We start from the raw sequence: 18,928 nt of genomic DNA, 5'->3' as shown, positions 1-18,928 counted from the left end.
TCTCTCTCTCTCTGTTTCTCCTGCTGGGGTCGCTACATTTTTGTGCAGGTGACAGAGCGGTGAGTCAGCTTGGACTTTCCAGTCTCTCGTCTGATCTCGCTGGAAGTCACCGCGCAGCGCTTTTTTCCTGGCAGCTGCTGCAAGCACACACACACACACACACACACTCAGAACACACACACACACACACACACATGCACTCTTTGACACAGAACCTGTCGTTCTTTGGATTTCACAGAGGTATCCAAAACCTCGCCTTTACTTCTCACCTCACCTCCGTCTTCTCCTCAACCCTCAACCTCTTCTAGTCCATCGAAAAGGCCACGGGAATCCCCCCCCCCCCCCCCCCCCCCCCCCTCCGGGTTCGAGGATTAGGGCCGGGCTCATTTCTCGGAGGAGTGCGAGGCTGATCTTTCACCCTTGTACCCACCCCTCTGTCTCATCTTCCACAGCGGGGCTCATGGTCCAGCGTTGACCGGTCGCGTGTACTGTTACCCAGGTGTGAGAGTGTGCCAAAGCCGCGTTTCGGTTTCACACCCTCGACTCAGCCCCATACGAGAAATACCGAGCATTTGTCAGATGGGGCAGAGTTAACAAAACACTCCGTCCCCGGAGCTGCAAGAAGCCCCTGGCTCCCGAGGTTAAGGAGACGGTGTTGAATCCTCTCGGCGCGGCGGCTTACCTGTCACATGTGCGTGAGCGGCATCGCACACACGCTCGAAAAAAGTGCATGAGTAGATTAAAGAAGAAGCCTTGCTGCGCATGGTTGAATCTCACATCATATAACCCTAATGAGTGCCCCTACATTCCTTGCAAAAAAGTTCTTTCATCTTTCCAAGGGCCTTTTTTTTTTATTAAATGCTTCCAAGAACCTTTTGAAGGAATGCATAGTATTTCATATTCCACATGTCTGATTGCACATACTGTATGTGATTTGGTCTTGATACATTCAAGTTTTTGAATTATGTATCTACGCGCTCAGCAAAGCAGCTCCTCTCTGTGGGAGGTTCCAACACACAAGTATTGTACGTTTGCTCACGTCTCAGAGAGTTCACATTGGTGAAGCCAGAGAAGCCAAGCCTGCACTCAAGATGTAAGAAAAAAAAGCTTCATTTTTGAATAGAGCCACTGCGCACCGTACCTCCTTATTTTCTTGTGCCCGTACAATGTAGCGCTGCATTGATTTTTCCAGCTGGGTTTGGTATGTGCGCAGCTGGGTTTGCTTCAGCTCAGTGTTTGCACCAAACACACATATATACACACACGTGCACCTGTCTTTGTTGCAGCAATGTTAAGCTATAGAGTCTTGTGAAGTCTCAACATGTTGCCTCAAGCCAATGTCATCAGTTTTATGTTTCTGCCTGTTTGAGTGCTCCATGCTGTCTGTCTCGGTTTCAATAAGTAGTTGTTGTTATCTGATGGAAATTAATAAAAGTTTGTTGCAGATTGTTTCAGGATTACAGAGATTTTGACAAAGGTGCACACAAACAGTAACATGAAGACACCCAACAACATGGAGATTAAACGGATCGTTTCACATTGTCATGAAATGGAATCATCCATGTTTATATTTTGATGCTAATCGTGCGTTCAAGCGTTCTCACAAGCTGCCACTTTGTTTGCACTCACAGCATTTTTGTAAAGTGCTTTTTTTCCACCCATGAGGTCATGCATTATGTCGTTGGAGGTAAGCATTATATCGTTGGAAAGTAAGACGTTGGATCGCGCTGATTAGATCAAGCAGTCCGTCTATGAAACACAAAGAGCTGGTGGTGCATTGACGGACAGAATGATGTACAGGAAAGACCGGTTGCCCTCAATCTGCGATCAGGACATAGATCGGAGGGGCTCCTAATAGGCGTGCCTTGTTAACGCAGGGCTTTAGCAGGAGCAGACAGGTCGGACAGTGCTTGCTGGGCCGGCGGTAAACGGCGGCGACCGACAGGTAGGCGCAGGAACAGAGTCAGATAGCGAGGTAGACAGATTGTTATCAGCTATGCAGCAGGCGTGTGCTGTTGTGAGGGCAAACATTGGAGATATGGGGGGTCAAATGACAATCGTACCCCTGGCAGGGTATTTCTTCTGTGTTTACGCATGCGCATCCACTTGTGTATGCTTGCAGAGACAAAAGCAGAAGCGTGCCTTATGTTTGTTGAGAACAGGTGTGTGTGTGTGTGTGTGTGTGAGATTGGTTCTGTATTTTTCCCACCCAATCTGTCATCGGAGTCAGATACCCATCTGACAGATTTGCAGCAGAAACAGACAGTGGAGTGTGTCAGGAAAAGCAGGCCAGGTGCCTGGAGTTCCTCTGTGTCAAAGGCCATCCCTGACACGGTTTGTCTCTGTTTGTTAATAATGATTCGGTGGTAAATAGGGGCATCGCATGATCGTCATCAGTGTGCTGATGGAAATGTACTGACAGGGTGAGATGGAGACGGTTTGTCGAGGGTCAGGATCAGTAATAGTGTCATGGGAGAGGTTGATTTTATTGATGTTTTGTCGATCCTTGAAATCATAATCCTATTGGAGTAATGGAGTGCATATGCAGAGTTGCAAAAAGCAGAATGATTTCTTTTCTTAAATGAGACTGAGGATCCCTGAAGGTGGTATTAGTTGAAGGTAAAAAGACACAGCAATACAATACTTCCCCAAATATATCGCAGATTATTGACTGTCAGAGTCTTCAATTCTTGAACGTAACACAGGAGAGTGCAAGAAAAGTGTTTTGCATACTATTATGTTGGTAACTAATCCCTCGTATGTTGCACATTAAGAAGTATGTTTGATTTTATTTGTTATTTCTTATATTAAAATGGTCTTTTCTTGTATGTGTCTTGGGCCACATTGTGCAGTTAGACCAGGTATGTTCAGGCAATATCCTGCTATCGAGATTATGACCATAGTCATTGATTCAAATCTATTACCTACTGCTAATTACCCAAATGGACTGACGAAATTATTATGAGCCTAACCAACATGAGTTAGGGTCATTTGAGGTACAACTAGCCGAGTAGTGTGTATGCACGCGTGTTTGTGTTATATTCTATGACTGATCCTTTATTAAAATAAAAAGTTGTGCCATACAGCACTTTAAATTACTTGATCTTACAGTCACTCACACATGTGGGTCCAGGTGACTTATGCTGCCTTTTTTTCTAATCTAGTTTTCAAAGTGCAAAGGAGTGAAAAATAAACACCTTAATACATGTCCTGTTTACTCCATAATTACCCTGCCGAATCATTTCCGACGATATCTGCCAAACACGCAAAACGTTTCCCTGACAGCTGAGCGGGGAATCAACCTCTCCTCACTAATGTGTTTTCTCAGATCAACTGCGATGGAGGCAGCTGTTCCAAACCTTCGCCATCTTCAAGGTCCAAACGTTGTAAAGTGCATGGTCAACTGTTACGTGAAGACGGGCTTGTGACTTGGACCTCAACGACATTGGAGAAAATGCGATCACAGCGCGTTTTGTTTATTCTGTGCAATGCGCCACTACGCAGGAATAATGAAATGAAACGTCTGAAGCCGGTCTCGTCCTTTCCCTCCTGCGGGGAGATTGCTTCCAGCTGATTGCCTCGCCGCTCCCTGGCAGCCTTTCCGATTGGCTCAGACACAGCCGACAGTTGCTGCTGTTAGAATAACTTTGAACACCGTCTCTGGCATCCCCTGAATGCACCACGGCGTTCATTACCCGGCTCCCACTGCGCCATGTGGGATCAAATACCCTCATAGAACACATTACCCTCTATTTAAAAAAAAAAAAAAAAAGGAAGCATTGTTCTCTCGTTTATTTACTTTGGCCGAGATATGTGTTAAGACAAACGACTTTTGGGTTTAAGGCTAACAGCAATGTGTGTCACAAACAAGGCGCAGACAAAGGCTCGCTAATTGAATCAACCGTCGTTCTAATTTCTGGGGCATCCCTCACCCTAATTAAGCGGCGCTCGTCCCTCAATAGAGCCGTCAGTCTGTATCAGACTAACGTGTTGCCTTGGCAACAGGGGTCACTGGGTTTGCTGTGCCTTTTGGAAGACGTTGGGAGGAGGACGGGACAGTGGAGGGTGTAAATAGAATCTACATCCAGCAATCAGCTGGGAGCCGGTCTTGCGCGAGCATCTGATTAAATCAGATAATAAAATCATGGGGAAAGACTTTGCACAATTGTCTGTAAAGGGTCAGGGAGTCTCACAGCGCTATTTACGATGCGTCATACACTATCTCTCTTGTGAGAATCCACCGCATATATCCCCTTTCCGTCGTCAATCTCCACGTCCTGGAGTTTTGCAAACATATGACTCAATACTCTTGTTCCTAAGCACTGTGGGCTCTTCGAGATGTTTCAAGGCTCTGCAGCGCGCCAGAACGGTGCGTTTGCAAGAGTCTCACGAGCCCTTATCGCTGTGCAAATAGCGTGTTTTTGCGCCCTGGATGACTCCTCTGGGTCAACACGCCGTGGTGCTTTTCCTGAGGATGTTGCTGTGTCTTAATAAATCAACATGAATTAGGACAGGGCTCCAAATGGGTCTGTAGGTGGTGCAAGCCTGCCTCCCTCCCTCCCTCCCTCCTATCAGTCGGGCCAGACTGCTCTTTTTGACATTTGGGGTGAAGTGTGCCGCTTTTTATGTCTTGGCAGGAATCCACACCCATCTATTTCAAAAGCTCTTTATTTATTTTCCTTCTCCAGCTCGCACACACACACACACACACACAGACACACACACTCAGCAGGAAAAGTGGAACCCTTATTCTCCTTCATAGCCTTGGCTTTTTGAAAGGGCCTGGCTCAAATATCCTATAGGCGGGAGTAACAGCTGTCGCTAAGCCACCGTGGCCGCCCCCCCCTCAGCAGCCAGTGGGGGCCCAAAACCCTCCACGCCGGCCCGCTGTCTCCATGCTGCTGTCTAGCCTTTTGGACCGACTGTCGCTGGCTACTTTGGCTGTCTGTCTTCCTCTCGCTACCCCTCTGTCTCCCCCTGTGCCCAATAACGGTGCATCCTCATTTTTTATTTGGTCAAAATATGTGTTCTCCTTTTATTTCCGCAGGGTTACAAAAAACGGAAATGACACCGAGGTGGGACAAAGACGGGGAGGGGGTCCTCTGGTCCATTCGTTGAGGATGAGGCCTCAGCCTTACGTCCTCGCTTACGGCCACACACACGCACACACAGACACACACACACACTCCATCCCAGCCACCCTCTAATCTGCACTGTTCCACCCCGAGGGCCTGAGGTTGGGGCAGCTGCTACTGATGGAGCCAGTGAGCCAGCTGTCCACACACACACACACACACACTCCTCCGCTCATTCATTTAGGACAATGGGGCCAGGATAGGAGGGCGTGTGTGGCTCATGATTTTGGAGTGTGCCGTGGCCATGGGGAAGAGGGGGGGGGGGGGGTGGACCCTCACAGTCAGTTAAGTGTTTTTTATGTCCGCTTTGTGTCTCGGCAACAGTTGGCAGCACGTGTGCCGATGACACGCCTCTCAACTTTATTGTCCATGAAGTCGGACCTGTGACAAAACACACTTACTGAAACACAAACGGGTGCGTGCGCACAAACAAAGCAGACTTCAACGTGCCGTTTGCTCTGCCTAGTCCTGCGATTTCATCATCTTGCAACATACGTCGCAGACCTGTTGGTTTTCAGTTTGTGAAAGAAAAAAAGAAAAAACTTGTTCTGAGGCACACCGCTCATGTGTGAGTTTGGATCTCCCTGTGTATTAACGGCGATAAAGCCGGGATTACCAAGTGAGTGCATGGAGTCATTGCATGTTTGACTTTAAAGGTGAACTTCTCAGCAGAGCTTCAAAAAAACAACACATCAATTGATTTGGTCTCCAGGTCCTGATTGGTTTATCTCTATCTCTAACTGCTTCAGTGTCTGGCCCTTGCCCTGATTGGCTCTCCCACTCTCTCCATCCCAGATTGGCCGAGCTGGTGATTGCGTTCCCCCGATTGGCGGAGCATCTGCCTAGAGAGCGCTGTGATTTGCCCCTGGCAGCACGCTCACCAGAGTCAGTGTGTTTTTCTAAAACGTGCAGCTGCTTTGGAGACGGGGAGGGGGGGGGGGAGCCAGCGTGTATCTATATGGAGGCGGATTTGCTTGAGTGGGCAGACCTGGTGGGTAGTTAGCAACTAAAAAGCCATATGGCTGATGACACATCCACGCTCGTTTGTTCTCCTACACGCACACCTGACGGGGCGACTCACACCTGCCACGCTCTGTATGCCTGAGTAAGATCCACATCAAAAGGAAGCGTGCCCTCGGGGGGGGGGGTGCATCTATGCCAGTGTTTGAAAGAGACATTCACTGCTTCTGAATCCACGGCCAACAAAGAGGATTTGTTGTTGAATGGGAGATAACTCATGTCTGGCCGGGAGAGCTGAAAGGACGTAGTATGGCACGAAATGCTCCGCGCGGCAGACTGCACGCACACGCACTAAATATAGGCCAGCACACCTTGAGAGGAGGAGTAGGAGGAGCGCGGCAGCATGAGTGGGGCTATTGTTTATTTTGAGTGTGTTGGAAATAGTGCAGAGAGAGAGAGAGAGAGAGAGAGCCTCGTGCTGCGTTGAAGAGAAAGAAAGACGCTAAGAGAGACAGAATCGGGGCTTCTCGCCATCCTGCGGATTCTGGCATCATGGTCTCAAGGCTGCAGAGACGCCCCTTCGTAGCTAGTGGGAGTTAAAGTTCCCACACGCTCGCATATGACTTCACACCCCGTGCGGCGACCTACACACGACCACATGCATACGCAGTCGAAGCCGGTCGCTCAAAGGCTGCCTTCTTTCAGTTCGCCCACAAACACAACAAAGTCGGTCTTTGTCACTTTCCAACTCAGACGTCAGTGAGAGTTTGTCTTGCCCGAAGGTTGTGAATAAAGCTTGCCCACACTGAACCCCCCCCCCCCCCCCCTTCATTTATATCGGCATCGTAGTGACCACCCACACACACACACACACACACAAGAGCTGCACACAAAGACACTGCAGAACAAATGATTATTCCATCAAGACAAACAGCAGATAGAAAACTTCCTGATTCCTCCTACCTGCAATCAAACAGCACAGTACATGCAAACTGACCAACTTACAGGCCCTTTCTGTCTGGGTCCTTTGTCTGTGACATACAATGCATGCCTGCATTTGTTAGGACAGAAACAAGCTGGCTCGCAGTCTGTGTACAGTGGTTGCCGGGTAGAGTTGAGGAGGATGTTTTGGTTGGTTATCCCTTTTCTTTGTTTCTTAAATGTGACCAAAGAAAGAGCCTGCTTTGTGCTCTCTTTTTTTTCTCCTTTCATATTTTCTGGAGTGCAGGACATCAAACTGGACCAGGGTCAGCCCCTTCTTTGGTGGCCTTAGCATACAACACGCTAAATCTGGAAAGAAACCTCTTGCTCACAAGATGAATCCTGATGTGTCCGTCAGTATTACCGCTAAGGACAAACTGTCACCTAAATACAAAGTCCCCCAGTTTTCTAATGATTAAGCAAACGTGATTGCGCTGAAATGCTTTGTGTGGACAAAGAGTGACTGAGAGAGAAGAAGAGCTTGGATTTCTGATTAGATTACCTCTCTGCTGCCCTGAGGGCGCATCCATCTGACGAGCTGCTCTTCGATTTCCGACAGAAGGAACAAAGGATAGATGGCAGTAACAAAGACACCCTGTTTTGAGGAAATACACTGGAAAACACACACTCACTTCACTGTTATGAAGCCACTGTTTACTTGCTGCAGCTGCATCCTGTGTAGCAGGTAACACGTGGCTCCTGCTGTGTACATCCATTCACACACACACACAAACGCATGAAAACACAGACCACACTTACACGCCTTTCAGTCTTTTACAACTCCGCGAACGGATGAAAATGTTTGCAATCCGCTGGTACGGTTAAACGATCCCAAAAGTCCACATTGGGATAGTTTTGTTTTTTTGTTTCTGATTGGCCAGATAGCGGAGCTTCTGTTTTCTGTGTGCGTTCCCAGCGATGGTCACTGGAAAACAACGAGTGCCTGACGGTAAAAGGAGCCTCAAACAAGTGACGGAACCAGCAATCAACCCCCCCGTCATAACAATAGCAGCTGAATACCGAAAAACATCTTCATGACCACACAAACAAGAAAACACACAAACAGACACTGACACGGGAACCGCAATAGCAGCCTCGGGTTGAAAAAAATTCAAATGATTAAAACGTTTCTGTCTCAAAAAAACAAAAACAAGAGCCACCTCAAGGGGTGTGTTTATCGCAATGCACACCCATGAAAACAGATGCACAAGCCTTCGATGGGAGATTAGACTGTTGATTTTTAATTGGCTTAGCGGCGTGTGCTTGTTTAATCATTGGTATTATTGCCCAGTGTGTTTTCTTCCTTTAGTGAGCTGATTAAAAAAATCCCCCTACAGTCAATCCGCTGCCAGATACTGTTTTATTAATTCACAAACACACATGTCATAATACCCCGCCCTCCCATTGGCTGCCACGGGATCCCTGTTTCCAAAGCAACATTGGAATGCCGGGTGCGTAGCGCCGCCCCTCCTCGGGAAGGAAGTGCATGTCAACAAACCCGACATGTGCGGGTTGACTGTGTGGTAAACACAGTGTGCGCTGTGTGCAGGCCGACTGAGGCCGACCTCCTGGCCCACTTGTTATTCTGCTGTTTTTGTGTAATGACTTTATGATTTTAAACAAGCTACCTAAAAACTACTACTATACGGTTATTACTTCTGCAAAATTATTTTTATTTTATAGTTATTATTACTCTTTTTACCATTATTATTACTGCTACTCTTTTTTAGTGGTAGCAGTAGCAGCAGTAGGACTAGTGGTATCATCATTGTTATAATTGATATATGAATATTGTTGATCATTAAATGCATGATAGGGAACCAAAACAGCGATTCGTCACTGTGGTGACTCGGATACAGGTGTCAACGACCTCTGCTCCTGCGTCATATCTCCCCTCTAACCCTTGTCCCTTTACGGGATGTTCCATCATACTGCTGTGTTCAGTTCTGCAGCACAGTTAGTACAACGTGGCCTTTCCTCCTTAGGCCGGCAGCTAATGGTATCCAAAGTTCAGGAGGTTTGGTACACAATAGTTTTACTATGGTTAGTCCTCTATGGCTGGACTACAAGACCTCCCCTCTAAGTGGAAAGAGATGAGGGAAGAAAAACAAGGTTATTGACGCACATAACAGCCGATAAACACGCTCATAACAGTGATCAAAATACCCACACGCCGAGACACCTATCCCATTGAGCAAGAACTCCCAACAGCCAATGAGATTTCTGTTACCAACAGCAACAACTCCTGTTTACGCCTGCCTGTAACCGATCGCGCCCTCCGATTGGCTGGTGCCCCGAGCCTCTGAGCGGAGCCCCTTCCCCCTCCTCTTCGCCCGCTCTCACTGTGTCCCTCCACCGCGGTTTCCTCCATCCCTGCAGATTAAGTAACACCGGCAAAACAAAAAGAGCTTATTTTTGTTTTTGCACCGATGACAGCGCACCCCGTACAAACGGGGGGGGCCTTGTTCAGATGCCATGCTGCGTGCTTTGCGGTCGCATGGAGCAGTGTAGAGGTGCAGAGATAGGGTGAAGCGCTGTTGCCATGCGCCCTCAGTGTGTTACTGGGTTAAGTATGGTGCGTTGCTATGAAGAAAAAAAAAAAGAAACTCAGAGTGCAAGGAAGAGGGGCAATTGCATCACTCCCTCTAAAAGTCCTTGAAAAACACGTCTCTCCTCTTTTTTTCGTGCCCTGCGCAAAATTCAAATTGCATTTTCAAGCCGCCCTCTGGGAAGAATTTTATTGAAACGCCGCACATGTGCAAAGGTGCTAATGTTTTTTTTTTTTACCGTGCGTGAAAGAAACTCAGACCCTTGAATCTGAGCTGTTTCGGTTTGTGGCAATCACCTGCACCGACACACCGTTCCTCTCTGCAGCTGGCGGCTCAGATAAGTGAAGTGAGTGAAAAGTCGCAAACCAGCTGCTGTTTGTTTTGATCCGCCGGTAAAGCTGCAGTTAGAGCAGAGACCGCCGTAGATAAGATATGCTGCCAACAACGTGGACAGTCCAGGTCTTGTTATTACGCAACGCCTCAGTGGTTCAAGGAGCATTTTTTATTTATTTTTTTTACCTCTCCCCCACGGGCTTACGGGAAACACTGGAAACATGTTGTGGTTCAATACCGTGTTCTTACCCCTGGGGCTGAGATTACCACGTGCCTTTTGTTGTCAAGGTCTTGCATATGAAGAAGGACAATGATTAATCCACGATTGCACATTTACACACGAGGGAAGTTGACTTGTTTGCGCGCGAGCTGGAGGCTGTCATGCCGCGTCGTCATCATCATCATCCCCCCCCCTAATAACCCTGACCTGTAGCGGCGTGACGACAACCAGCAAATAAGGCCCTCGTCAGGCATCCCGGTGCCCCCCTTCCCCTCGCTCCTCTGTCCCCCCGCCCCGGCTCCTCTGTCCCCCCCCCCCCGGCCCCTCTGTCCCCCCCCCCGGCCCCTCTTCTGTTGAGCGCAAAGCGCTCGGAGCTGTCCGCTTGCGAGGGCCGCGTGACACCCCTTCTCGCATCCATCCATCCTGCCCTCCCTCCTAACCACCCACTCCATCTCGCATTTTCTCCCCGGGTCAGGGCAGGCCGTGTCCCCGGCTGATCGCCCTCTCTCTCTCTCTCTCTCTCTCTCTCTCTCTCTCTCTCTCTCTCTCTCTCTCTCTCTCTCTCTCTCTCTCTCTCTCTCTGTCTACGGGCCTGTAATTAGCATATGCACTGGAAGCAGAAAGGCAGTCCGACTGTTTACTCTGCGCTCTTGCTCTGTAAAAATGTCATGCTGCCTTGACATCTCTCAAATGGTTATGAACTTCCTTAAAAGTGAGAACATTCAGCTCCTATTTTTCCAATTGGTTTTCTTCCTTCACTCATCGACTGAATAGTTCCTCATCAGCGAACCGAGTCTTCCTGTTTCTCTCCTTCTCTCCCGCGTGCTCCAGAGCTGCTCCTGAACGAAACGATCCGCGCGACGCGCCGTTGCTATTTCAGATACGACGTTGTTTGGCCCCACATAGTTTTACACATCAGCGTGATGGTATTTGGAATGCTCACCATGCATGCAATGCATCCATCTCTATCTTTTTTTTGACACCCTTCCTATCTACCCTTGAATCGCCCCCCCCCCCCCCCCGTGGTCCAGTCTGCCCTCTCTGTCTGCGTGCCAAGACCGAACAGAGACCGCATCATCAGATGAGAAAATAGCTCACAGCTTTCCTGCATTTTCCACTTGTGTCGATCTGCAGCCTCTGTGTCCTCTCTTTTCTCTGCGGCCTGCTGCTCCATACTTGAGGATTGTGGGACTGTGAAGACCTGTGGATTCCTGGCACGGCTTCGAGTACATGTGCTTCTGGGAGGATAAGCTCAGCTATGTTAGCAATGCGTCAACCCCAGCGGAGGTTACAGGCTGTTCCCCATATTTGGCAAATCACTTAGGATCACCCCACCTTGGCCAGTCTTGGAGCTACAGTAAAGCAGAAAATATGAATGGAATGCAGAGGCAGACAGGGGAACAGAGGGATCCTGCACAAGGGATCAAAACATGCCCGCTCTCATTAAATAAAGTACCGTGAATGATAACAATCTTTGGAGGTTTCATCTGAAGTCATTTGTCGCTATATTTGGCTTGTTTTTCCGTTTTCACCTTCTAGACTCATCTTCCCTTCTTCTATTTTGTGCCAGAACACACTAGGTGAGACTTTAAGACTCTCTGAGCCGCTTCAAATGTCCCGAAATAGCCTTTGCCTTTTACACTTAACACATTGCAGCTTATGCACAGGGGGCCGCGCTGTAGCCTCCTATCAATCCATTTGGCATCAGATTATTCCTTTTCGGACTTGGCTCGCCTTCTTGACTCGTTAGATTAGTTAAGTCATCTTTATTATCATTCAGCACTTGGTGTCATCGTTGTTCTGTTCAGGGGATGTGAAAAAACCTGAAGCGGGATCATGTAAGAGTTCTGGTACCTGGACCATGTGATCTAAATATAGCTGTTGAGATTTAGTCCCTGCTATCATGGCTCCCATCATAAGCTCTTTAAAATAATGCAATACAGGGCATCGCACAATCCTTTTATACTCATAATATGGACATTGCACTCAGAAATCCCACATTTCATCCAGTCAAATCCACTCAGTTGCTACTGAACAAACACCCTGATGCAATCCCTGGGCAATTTTGCCGACATAACAATTTGAAAACAAACATCCAAATGATCATGTGCTGCAGAAATACTGGTGGGATTGTTTCAAAAATGTAAAACTCCCAACGCAGCGGATATGTTTATGACAATAGCCTCATTGGCTTCAACCAGATAGCCAAGAGTTGCATTCCCCCCCCCACCCCCCTGGTAGCAGTTAAGTATTTGTCATGACCTAATCTGCAACGACCTGCTGTGTGTCACTCTACTCCCCAATCGGACGTGTTGAATAGGTGTAGGTCAGGTGTGTCTGTTGGGAACCTGGTCACCTTTCCCTGAGCCCCCCCCCCCCCCCCACACACACACACACACAGCTGTTTTCTTCTGATTATAGGTTCTACAACCGCCTTCATTTCTTCTAAACTGAAAGGTTTAGATCACCTGACGTCACCCCAGTGTGTTGCGGACGCCGCAAGGCCCCAGGTGTGTGTGTGTGTGTGTGCGCGCTTCTCAAAATGCACAGCTACCTCAGCCTAACTGAAACCACAACACCCCCCCCCCCCCCCCAAAAAAAAGCTTTCGTCAGGTCACAGAGAGAGTCTTATGGGGATTTCTCACCAGCAGCTGCCTACACAGCACATTTCAGCTAAATTGAGATTCCATTTGAACTCGAATTTGGTGTCAAAAATAAATCTGCTCAGTGTTAAATACACTGTACGTAGAGTTAATAACCTACAGAAGTGTGACACTGGTGTGCATTTACATTTCAAACCTATCAAAGAGTTAATTTAACTCTACGAAGTGTTGCAAATAAGATACAGATTTAGAGTGTTAAATACACTTTCTGTAGAGTCAAAAACCCAAGTCCTTGACACTGGATAGCGACTCCAGCTCTTTCGTACAATTGACTCTGTAACAGTTTAATCAACTTTTTGCAGTGTGATTTCAACTCTGCACTTCAACACTTTCGCCTAACGCCGTAAAGTGAACTCTAAGAATTTTGCTGCGTGGGTGTGATCGCATGTTGCTGAGCTGGGCCGCCGCAGCAGCACCCGCAGCAGCAGCAGGGAGAAAATTCCCTGCTGCTGAGAATCTAAGAACTTTTGCTAGTTTCACATTGTGCTGGCTCACCACGCTGCCTCTGGTACTGCGGTGAGTGACACACGCTTAGATTAGAGACACCCAACACCAGCCGTCCATCTATCCATCTCTCTCCCTCTGCCTGCTAGAGGCAGCCGGGCCATGAGCTCATGGTACCAATCAGGCCACAGATAGAGAGGGAGGGAGAGGGGGGGGGGGCTCAGAGACGGGCGGGGTGAGAAGGGATGCTGCCTGCCAGCTCGTTGTGTAATCTCATCTTCGCTGTGGTTACTGTAAGTGAGATGGACGAGGGAATGGGAAGAAGGGCCCACAGATTCCCATGAAAGTAATCACTCTGGGAAGGGCGGAGTATCACTCTAGCAAAAAAACATCCAAGGCATTTAGTGTTTACCGTTGAACCACGAGTCTGGGAATCAGGTCCCAAAATGGAAACATGCACTGCAACATTTCAACAGAGCATTGTGTGGTACCATAACAACACAGTGTTATAGTACAGTGAAAGATGTACAGTCTGGACAGGGGAAAGAATTGCTGTCAAACATGAGTGAGGTTGCGAGTTCCCTTTGGGACTTTTTATTTAAATCGCTCAATAATTCTGCTCGGAAAAACGACTTACAGATTGTTAAAGAGTTCCGGAGATAAGCTCTGCCCCCGTTATGTGTTCATTTGTGAGATTTAGAGGCGCTCAAAGGTGGATTTTGCTTTCACCAAACTCCTGACAAGAGAGTGGATTACGGCAAACGTGTCGTAGAAGCTCTTAAAAGATCTTCAGAGATCTCACTAAATATTCTGTCTGTTCTGGTAGATTCATCGTGGATGAACTAGAGATTCTGTCTGGCCCATGAGAACGTGAGGGAAACTCATCATCAGCACTTCTCGTAGGAAGCAAAAGGAAACAGTCTGGAGCAGACGGCTGCTAGATGTCTTCCATCTTTCCACGCCACAGTTCTGGTTCCAAGCCAGATGAGCACACATCAGTCTGGTGTGGCTCCCCTCCCTTTCGGTCTGTCGTAGCCCTAAACCAGCTCTGGCTCGGACCTCTCGCAGACAGCCAGGCGGCCTCTACAGTCTGGACTGTGGCTCTTGGGGGAGAATATGTTTGTTAATGTCATATAAATAGCAGCAGCAGCAGCAGCAGAGGCGAGCAAACCCTTTACAATAGACTCATTTTCTTTTCTTTTTTATTCTCTGCTGGCCCACAGAAGTGGCTGCACCTGCCAGCCATGTTGTTGTTGTTGTTGTTGTTGTTGTTGTGGTGGTCTTCCATAGGGCCTGCGTGAGTTGCTGCTACAGAAATCTGTAGAAGAATTGTATCAATAGCAAAGACCACAGGCGTAACTGTTAAGTGAAGTGCGTCGAGAATTAGGAAGTCAACAATAGACTTGACTTCCATGCACTTTTTGTTTATCTGGAACTAATGTAAAACCACAACATTCATGCTCTTGAGATAGCAGGCTCTCATCTGCAGCATTAAAGGTTTGTTCTTCAAGACCAGACATGATTGATACCGCTATTGTTGTCTTTTTCAAAACATTCTTCTTTCACTGTTTATGCCCGAGACTTAGAGTGCAGCATCCACAGACACCATCTCCACAAGCCACATCGGTCCTATCAGGGTGTCTCACAACAGCGTTACTCCCAAACGAGTTACTTTTGAAACCGCAAGTGAGAAAATGACTAGTTTTATCTAATGATAATTACTCTGGTCTCCCGTAGGCCTACCCCTGCAGATATTAATGCACGAAGGAAAGTCCCTCCATTGCTTCTTTACAACTTTTTGTGTGTCTGTGTAATTCTGTGGGGGGGGGGGAAGCTTCCTCTGTTCTTAGAACGCTGAGCAATTACCCGAGATGGGTCTGAGCAGGGAAGGACTGCCCCCTTTGCTGATCCGCCCCGCGTGGTTCTTTTGTGCGCGCCATCCACCTGCGTGTCCGTGCGTGCGCACACGCAGGGTCGACCGGCGGCTGGCGGGAGATCTGCGGGGGGCTTGAGGGGTGGAGGGGTGGGGGGGGGGGGGGAGATGTTCCTGCCGAGACGAAATACATCGAGTTCCTCTGAAGTATGCTCATCTGTTTGATGTGGGCCTCCCTTCTACCGTCAGCTTCGGCTCCGAACCGCAACACTCGCACGCGCTTCCCCTTGCCTGCCGCTGATGATCTCGATGACCCTCGTTCTGCGGCAGCTCACTTTGTGTGTGTGTGTGTGTGTGTGTGTGTGTAGTCGTGCATGTCTACAGGAAGACAAAAACCACTCATTCCCCCCCCCCCCCCCCCCCCCCTCAGTGTGTGTGTTGCACGAATTGTAAACTGTTGCAGCATTTATTCAACACAGCGTCAAACCACGTGTGCAGTATTTCAGATTCCCCCACAAGCCCACCTCTGATGTTCCACCTGGCTGCACAAAACTCCTCCGACTCAGCGCACTACCCACTGACACACGGGCTCCTACGGACTCAGCCGCTGGTGCGCAGGAGACAAAAGAAAACTGCAAAGCTGCACCCCCCCCCCCCCACACCTCCCAAGCTCGGCATCGGTTCTGGCTGCAGCGATTGTGCAAGCTGTTGTATGAGGCAGCTGGTGGTACGAGAGGTATAAGGTCAGCGCCTGGAAAGAACACATGTCACAAGCATCATTATGTCGTAACTTCTCGCTCGCTTTAATCAGTCTCGTTCTCTCTTTCACGGCCGCCCACATCTTACTGTCTTTACTTCTTCCCGTCATGCGTGTAATTGAGGTCGTGCAACACTTCCTGGTGCTTCTATATCTACGCAAACTGCTGTAACTTCCCACTCTGCTGCATTGAAGCCAACCGCGGTTTTTTGGAGTGTGCCAATGGTCTGTGAAGATTCAGGCCAAAAAAATAGAAATAACGTTATTGACAAGACAGGACGGAGTTGGATTTAAATTGTTTTATTCACAAAACATTAAGAAATGAGTACAATTCGAACAATGTTGCATATTTGAAAGTCAAAATATGAGTCTGTGACAAAGTGTCACACGCAGCACAGATCAGGATGAGCAGGCAGAGTTTGTGCTCTATTCCAAGAAGTCCCTGATTTCTGCGCTGGTAAAGAAAAGTAAAGTCCGTTTAGACATTTTCAGACGCCCTCTTCGGGACCAGCATCCTCCTCGTTCCCATCTAATGAAATTCAGTCCGGGTTTCGGGCCCTTGCACAAGTCCATTTCTCGCAAAGTCTCTGAAACCTTGCCCTGCCCGGTCCCCCATTGCCCTCTACGTAGGGCGCCGCTCGTCATCTATGCGTGCACTATGCAGCACGTTCAAACTCCTCCTCAGTGTCCATCATGCTCTTTGATCCCCTCCATCTTCGACTGCCCACTTGACCTCTGAACTCGGATCCCTCCCTCGGGTTGACCCAGAAGCAACTTGCCGACCCAGTATGCACTAGAAGCTTGTTCTCTTGCAAGGGGGTGAGGGGGGTGGGGGGGGAAGTAGGGTGGGTTACAGCCACATCCTCTTAATCCAGACGTGAGGCAGAGAGGCTTGCCGCCGCCCCCTCCGCTCAATCCCCAACTGAGTCTCAGCTCCTTGACTTTCCATCATCTTCTTCTTCTTCTTCATCATCACCATCATCATGTGAAGCGTTGTTTCGACGGAGTGTCCCTTCAGCGCTCTGGGAGCGTGACGGTGGGCACCCAGTCGTACGCGCTGCGGCTCTCCTCGCAGAACACACTCAGCTTGTCCAGAGCCGGGTCCTTCCACGGGTTCGCACTGGGGCTCTGCAAACAAATGAAGAATGAACATTTAGAGCCGGGACTCCAGAGCCATACACGCGCTGACTGGGCTGCGTGTGCGCAATGATCAGACACCCGCCCCCGCCCCCCCCCCCCCCCCCCGCCCCCCTCCTCCCCCCTTCCCCGGTTGCGTGCGGGGCAACGTACCGTGACAAGAATGCAATGCGCGTCCTTGGGCTCGCCGGGCTCGCCCGCGCTCACGAGGTCGGCCAGACGCTCGATGTCGTTGACGCGCACCACGTTGATGTCGTTGTCGAAGCAGAAGGCCTGGATGAGGGTGAAGTGGATCTGGAGCGCGATGTCGCACTCGTACTCCTCGTCGGTGGCGAGGACGCAGAATGCCACGCTGTCCGGGTCGCTGTTTGAGGGGGAAAAGAGAGGAGCGCCAGTCAGATAATATTCGTTATAATAAGCGTATGGCTTAAAATAAAACAAGGAAGAGAAAAAAAAAAGATAATTGCATTTCACGGATTGCAATACTTACACATTCATGACTTTGGCGGATTCATAAACTCCAACTGTCAGGTACTCCTGCTTCTTAGCGGCCAGCAGCAGCTCCTCCAGGGCTGCGCCTGCACTTTGCACCCTTGAGGAAGACAAATGGGCATCGTTAGGAAACTGCGCACACTTCGGCAAACGGGGTAAAAGGAAATTCATTCAAGGAAGCGTCAAAGCGGCAGCAGCGACGCTGCACTCCGCGCGTCGGATATTTACCTGTCCGGGATTTCCATTGCGTTCTCTTGTCCGCGGATCTCTTCCAGAGTCATAGTTATAATCCAAGCGCGATCGGGGTGGTCGGAAGGCAGCGCGTTGCTCTCGCCGTGGCGTCTGGTGAAGTCTCTCGCGTTTATTCTGAGCTCGGAGCAGGCGGCGGACGAATTTATAGCTGATCGGCGTAGTTTCTCGGCAAGGGGCGGTCCTTTCCGCTCATGCGTCCTTCCATTGGCTCGGAGCAGCCAGAAGGAGGCGGGGGGGGGGGTGGTGGAAGCAAAAGTCGCCGGACAGTTACACTGAGCTTGTTGACAAACCCACGTGGGGCCAGATTACAACCTTTCAAGAAATGTGAAATGTCCCCTCGCCCCCCCCCCTTTCCCCGCACCACCCACCACCGATTCCTGCCAGCCGTGTCAACATCCAACATCACCACAAAAACGTAAAAGTCCCTTTTCACTGCAGGTAAATGTCACACATTGGGGTACAATGTATTTGGAGTATTCGGTAAAGCTCACATTTGGAGGATAGAAATGTGTTTCAGCATCCTAATTTATACATATTCTACACTTTTATACTTTTAATTTATAATCTCATTGTTTTGCACTACAGGTTTATAACCCTTTGTCTATGCACCTTATTATTGACGAATACCTGGAAGCCTGCTTTCTATTCTTTGGTTGTGTAATTGTTGAGCGCCATGTGATGTTTTCCCGTGAAAGTGACGAATCTAATCGATAGGTAGGGACGCTGCGGGGTGGGGGGGGGGGGGGCAGCAGGTGGAATCGACGGGGAAATAAACTCTCCTGTGCAAAAGACTCTGGAACAATCTCTTGAGGATTGGACTTCCCCAGCGTCCCGCTATAAATAACCCATCGGTGTCTGAAGCCGTGCCTTGCCCTCAATAAACAGCTTGTTGACGGTGCACCTGCGCGCGCTCGCATCCTCCGTCTCGGCCCGGGTACCGGGTCACGTGCTCTTCAGAGAACTATCAGTGAGACTCGCGTGCGTTGCCTAATTCCCCCCCCCCTCTCCGGCCACTAAAAAAGAATAACAAAACAGGACAAGATGTCTTATATTGACGCGTGTGTGGCAGAATTTACTAAGAAACCGCCTTGGGGGGGGGGTCTGGCACGCGCCACTTTTTCTTCACCCCGTT

The 18,928-nt window shown here is 49.0% G+C and overlaps 1 protein-coding gene across 1 annotated transcript; it reads right to left on the bottom strand.

Annotated features, from left to right (window-relative positions):
- Nucleotides 1-16,199: 16,199 nt before the first annotated feature.
- gadd45ga (growth arrest and DNA-damage-inducible, gamma a) lies at nucleotides 16,200-17,935 on the bottom strand. The gene is made up of 4 exons (XM_037483602.2): nucleotides 17,773-17,935; nucleotides 17,543-17,644; nucleotides 17,206-17,416; nucleotides 16,200-17,043 (listed from the first exon to the last, which is right to left on the bottom strand). Exons 1-4 carry the CDS (start codon nucleotides 17,823-17,825, stop codon nucleotides 16,930-16,932), a joined length of 480 nt encoding a protein of 159 aa, XP_037339499.1. The 5' UTR covers nucleotides 17,826-17,935; the 3' UTR covers nucleotides 16,200-16,929.
- Between the last annotated feature and the right edge of the window lie 993 nt (nucleotides 17,936-18,928).

This window comes from Pungitius pungitius, chromosome 5, assembly GCF_949316345.1.
Source record: "Pungitius pungitius chromosome 5, fPunPun2.1, whole genome shotgun sequence".
NCBI lineage: Eukaryota > Metazoa > Chordata > Actinopteri > Perciformes > Gasterosteidae > Pungitius > Pungitius pungitius.
This window is presented reverse-complemented; position numbering and strand designations above follow the sequence as displayed.